At 34.4% G+C, this 6,000-nt stretch overlaps 1 protein-coding gene across 1 annotated transcript; it reads left to right on the top strand.

Moving 5' to 3' along the window:
• The first annotated feature begins 892 nt into the window (after nt 1-892).
• LOC143389070 (olfactory receptor 52N2-like) lies at nt 893-1,852 on the top strand. Its single transcript, XM_076842387.2, has one exon. It carries the CDS (start codon nt 893-895, stop codon nt 1,850-1,852), a length of 960 nt encoding a protein of 319 aa, XP_076698502.2.
• The last annotated feature ends 4,148 nt before the right edge of the window (nt 1,853-6,000 follow it).

The following is a 6,000-nucleotide window of genomic DNA, read 5'->3' as shown; positions in this document are numbered from 1 at the left end:
TCTCTGGCGATTTTGAGAATAAAAGTCATACTCCAAAAGAACACAAATTATTATAATGCATTTTATAAGAATGGATTAATAACATGATATATATTTTTCATGATTAATTATATAGGCATTATATGCATAATATTTTTATATATCATAGTTATCTACAGAGGTATTTGAAAAGAACAGGAAGAAGATAATTAATTAAAGCTTAGCAATGTTGTTTTTAAGTGTAAATATTATAAAAATCTCTTCATATTTTATGAGCAAGAAATAATTTGAATTATTCTGTAAAAAGCACATGATTATGCTTTATCAATTGTAAGTAATTATTTGTTTTTTGCTTCATTGTTTTTTCACTTTCTGATTATTCTCATTTGGAAAATTCATACTTACAAGTGTAAACAAATCAAACTAAGCCACATTATAGATTTCTGTATTAAGTAGGTGCTCACATAATTTAATGGAGGGTAACCCAGTGGATTCAAGTGAGAGGACTTTTTGGAGGAAGTGAAATTTTGTGGATAGTTAAGATAATTAATGTTATATAAACAGAGTCCATATTTAGAAATGGATTGAGGGGGCAAAATCCAGCCTATGTGATTGGAATGGGAACCTGAGTAGGTACATAAAAACAGAATTTCCTGTATGATATCTGCCAGGCCATTGTTTTGGCTCTATGTTTGCACTGTATGTACATTCTTTTGACTTAGTAACAGGCTTAACATTACTCAGAATGATCCAAGAACTTGATCTGGGTCCAAATTTTACTCAAAATTTATTCTTTATATCATGTAAAATATATGTTCATGTTTTGTCTCTGGAGCAAAATAATCTCAGTGTTCTCTTCTTGTGCAGGATGCCTCTATTGGCACAGAATGTATTATGTTTTTATCTGATCACCATGGGTGAGGCCAACAGCTCCAGCCTGACACCAAGATACTTTATCCTTAATGGGATTCCTGGGCTGGAAGCCGCACACATTTGGATCTCCCTGCCATTCTGCTGTATGTACATCCTTGCTGTAGTGGGGAACTGTGGCCTTATCTATCTCATCAGCCACGAGGAGGCGCTGCACCGACCCATGTACTACTTCATAGCCTTGCTGTCCTTCACCGATGTTTCTGCGTGCACTTCCTTTGTTCCCAACATGTTATGTATCTTTTGGTTCAGTCTCAAAGAGATCGACTTTAATGCCTGCCTTGTACAGATGTTTTTCATCCACATGTGGACAATAACAGAGTCTGGCATGCTCATGCTCATGGCTCTGGACCGCTATGTGGCTATTTGCTACCCTCTGCGCTATTCCTCCATACTCACCGATACTGCCATTACCAAGGTTTGGTTTGCCACCTTCTTTAGAAGTGTGTTGCTCACCATCCCATTTACTTTCCTGATCAAGCGTCTTCCCTTCTGCAGGGGTAACCTTATCCAACACACCTATTGTGACCATATGTCTATGGCTAAATTATCCTGTGGCAATATCAGGACTAATGCTCTCTATGGTCTCCTAACTGTCATAGTGATTGGGGGCTTTGACATACTCTGTATCACCGTATCTTATACCATGATTATCCGTGCTGTAATTCATCTGTCATCCTCAGATGCTCGCCACAAAGCCTTCAGTACCTGTACATCACACATTTGTGCTATCGTCATCACCTATGTCCCAGCTTTCTTCAACTTCTTCACTCACCGCTTTGGGGGACACACCATACCTCACCATGTTCACATTTTTATAGCCAACCTCTACCTGTTACTGCCTCCCACCTTGAATCCAATTGTCTATGGAGTGAAGACCAAGCAGATTCGTGAGGGAGTGATAAAATTGTTTTGTAGAGAGAAAGAAGGTTTCAATCTGTGATGGCTATGTGATATATAATTTTGTATTTTGGATAAAGCTGAAGTATGTTTTTGAGGAGGAATTGCAAAATTCAAAATTGTAAGTCTAGGAGAAAGTACTTGTGAATATTCTGCAAAATATTCATGAAATCATCACAAAATATTTAATCCAAGACCTCTGATTTGATAGAAAACACAAAACATGCTTTTTACATTTTTTTAATGTTTAGTTGGATCTCATGGAATGTGTATAAAGAAGGAAACAGTAAGATATTCAACTTCAAGGGAATTCTTGGTGATGAATGAACTGTGTTCTAGGCACAGAACACAGGGAGTATCTAGGAAAGAATAAAGGATGACAGATAGACCACAGAGAATAAAGAACACTGGGAAGGCAAAGACACACTCTGTCCCCATTGTTACAGGGAAGCAGGAAACTGTTCTCCAGAATGCTTGTGTTGAAGTCCAAGGATCCTGCCATTTTTTCTATTCCATATATACATTAAACTTGTGTTAATTCCAGGGGCAAACAGCAAATTTCTGCCTGCTTGTTACCGCTGACATTATGCTGCCTTAATAATTATTTGGCTTCTTGTCAATGTACCACTGTGTATACAAATAGCTGCAATAAATATGATTACTGAAATTTATCACATTCTGGGAAGTACTCCTTAGAGTTAATATTAAAAAGAATTTTCAAGAATACAATGAATGTTATTTGGCAGTGTGAGGGCATTTATGAAATGTAAATAAAATTTATATATTTGGCTAAGCAAAGAAACCCATGCTTACTGCTCTGACTTTAAGGTAGAAGGAGAAACAATGTGGCCAAGGACTATAAAAAGGAGTGCCTTATTTAGATTTCTAAAGTTATAGAAAAAAATAGAAAAGAAATGGAAATAAGATGTTGAGAGTAGTGAATACCACTCTCAATAAATAGGAAGATTGACTAAACAGTGAAAGAGTAAGACACAATCCAAAGGATAACTGTAATACATAGAATGTTTTCAGGAAATAGATATGAACAGATAAGTTGATGAAGATAATATAATGATGAAAATTATTGTCTGTTAATATGAAAGATATATTTTTAATATCATGTTGTATATGTGGTCAAGTGATTTTGAGATATCTTAATAATACCATGTATTTTTTTCAGTACAATTTTCATGTTTGGAAGCAAAACCCGAATATTATTTTTAAAGCTTGCCAACATTATATCTGTCTCTGTGTAATGCACACTATAAGCTTTCATCATTAAAGGTACTCTAAGAATTATGCTTTTGAATTTGGTAAATTTTGTTTATCAGGGAATTTCATTTAAGCCACACCAAATATGGTCACATTCTTCAAAAATATACTTTTTTTTTTAAATTGGCAGTTTTAAACATACACATATTGTAAGGCATTATACCATTTCTTCATATATATTAATTTAATTGATAGTTTTCTTCAAAATTATGAGGTCAATATAACTACTTTATGAATGAGGAATATAATATACACCATGAGCAGCAAAACTGGGTGCATCTTAGAGCATTAAGATTAAAATTCAATAATTACAATGCTCTTAGGTCTATGCGATTGGGTGGAGGATGGGGGAATTTTAATAGCCACAATGTAAAACTAGAACATAGTTAAAAATCTGGATGGATAAAATTCATCTATGTCATGTGAGTAACCATCTCCAGTTGATTTTATTATGTTCTCCGTTATGAACTCAAAAATGGGTTTCAGAGGGAAAATGTCATAACTCTAAAAATTAGGATATATCTGAATTGATCCCATATACTGGAATCGTTGAGAACTGTTAAAAGAACAATAAAGTAGGTGGTAATGAAACAAATTCTAATCCTTGTTCATGGGGTGGAATGGGAGGGAAAGCAAGAGAGAAGAGAGAGACAGTTGAGGGGGAACACAGAGGAGAAGAGAGGACTGGAGAGTTAATTGGTGTAAGAGGCCTCGTGTTAAACTCCATCTTGCACCCAGATACCTAGCCCATGAGATAGAGATCAGTGGGGAGTTTGGTGAAAAGACCTGGTAATTCTATATCAACCTCACAAACTTTGATTATATCTAGAACCAAAGTATTAGATTCAAAGAAATCCAAGGTTTCAATTTAGTAAAACCACAATTTTCTTTCTAAACATAAGAAATATTAATATCCTCAATGAAAGGGGAAGGAAGGGAGTGATGAAGTGATCCCAAGTGTAATGAACTTGTCCTGCTTCTCCTTATGTCAAGGACCATTTAGCCAACCATTTCAGATGGCCCCACGTGTGACATACGATGAAAATGGAAACAAAGTACCACAAGCAACCACGTGACCTGCTTCCTCCCACAAGTTTCCAATGCTGCTTGGGGTTTGTGTGTCACAAAATAGGCAAAAGGAATCCAAAAGTTTAACTGGAATATTACTTAACAGAGTTCAGTCTCTTATTATCAGTCAATGACAAATTTACATTCTCTTAAAGAGAAAAATAACATAGATGAAGTTTTTCTTTCAAGACATATAAAGACATCCCCCACCCAAGGGGGGGAATCCTTAAAATTATTTCTTTTTTTTAATCTCTTACCCAAGAATGGTTATTTATTTATTTATTTGTTTGTTTATTTATTTATTACATATATGACAATAGTGGAGTGCATTACATTCATAATCATCTATTCACAGCACAATTTTTGTAACTCTGTACATAAAGTATGTTCACGCCAAACTATGCCATTATACATGAGCTCTCTTATTTTTTTGCATACAATTCTTAATACACCTTTATACCACCATTTATCATATCTCTGTTTGTATATAAGCTATGTTAACACCAAATTCACATCTTCATACATGTATTTTGTATAATGATGACCATCTCCTTCCACAATCCTAGCTATTCCTCTTCTCCTTCCCTTTCCCCTCACCCTTATTCCCTATCTAGAGGTAATATTCCTTCCATGCTCTCCCCCCGCTACCCCACTTTGAGTCACCCGCCTTATATCAGAGAAAACATTTGGCATTTGTTTTTTGGGGACTGGCTAACTTCACTTAGCATAATCTTCTCTAATGCCATCCATTTCCCTGAAAATGCCATGATCTTATTCTTTTTTAGTGCCAAGTAATATTCTATTGTGAATAAATGCCACTTTTTTTATACATTCATCCACTGCAGATTAGTGCAGCCAATTTGGAAAGCAGTATGGAGATTCCTTGGAAAGCTGGGAATGGAACCACCATTTGACCCAGCTATTCCTCTTCTCGAACTATACTCAAAGGACTAAAAAACAGCATACTACAGGGACACAGCCACATCAATGGTTACAGCAGCACAATTCACAATAGCTAAACTGTGGAGCCAACCTTAAAATGATTTCCAAAGTCCTCTTAGAGTAAAGGTGATAAATAAGCAAGATTGCACAATGCACTGGAACCTTGAATTCACTCTTCTATATTTAAAATATGGAGTAAAAGGTATTTGATTCAAAATAAAAGAGATTTGTTTAAAAGTGGTGTGGTTTTTTAATCCAGTAACAGCAGAATATGCACTCTTTTCAATGACACATAACTCAATTTCCTGTATATATCATAAAACATGTCAATAAATTTAAGAAGATTGAAATCATGTCTAAAATCCATTCTGACTACCATGGTTGAAAGTAGAAATCAATAGTAGGAGAAATATAAGAAAACTTTCATATAAAATAAGAAAAAATATGTGGAAGTTATCCAATCTCTTCTGGAACAACAAATTATAAAAGAAAAAATAAATAGAAATTGAATAATATCTTGAGACAAACAAAAATATAACATAGAAAAACTTATAGGATGCAGCAAAACAGTTATAAGAGGGCTATTTAGAACTACATATGCCTATATCAAAGAAGTAAAAGAAGGATCTCAAACAACTTAATGATATACTGAAAACCTTAAAAAAGAAGAACAAACTAAACGCAAATTTGGAGAAGGAAAGAAAAAATAAAGACCATGGCAGAAATAAAGACTGGAGAAAAATAAAGATCCATAAGTCTAAGAGTTTTCTTAATGACAAACAAAATAGTCAAACCCTTAGCTACATTAAGGAAAAAAAGAGGAAGGAAACATTATAACAGAATTCATAGAAATTTAAATACCATGAGATTATTGTCACTATTTTTACACAGACAAATTGGATAAACTAG

Source organism: Callospermophilus lateralis, chromosome 2, assembly GCF_048772815.1.
Source record: "Callospermophilus lateralis isolate mCalLat2 chromosome 2, mCalLat2.hap1, whole genome shotgun sequence".
In the NCBI taxonomy this organism is placed as follows: domain Eukaryota; kingdom Metazoa; phylum Chordata; class Mammalia; order Rodentia; family Sciuridae; genus Callospermophilus; species Callospermophilus lateralis.
The sequence above is the reverse complement of the archived record's forward strand: the minus strand, read 5'-3'. Positions and strand labels throughout refer to the sequence as shown.

Excerpts from the sequence above, each read along its gene's own strand:
- LOC143389070 (XM_076842387.2), top strand. The coding sequence starts at position 893 with ATGGGTGAGGCCAACAGCTCCAGCCTGACACCAAGATACTTTATCCTT.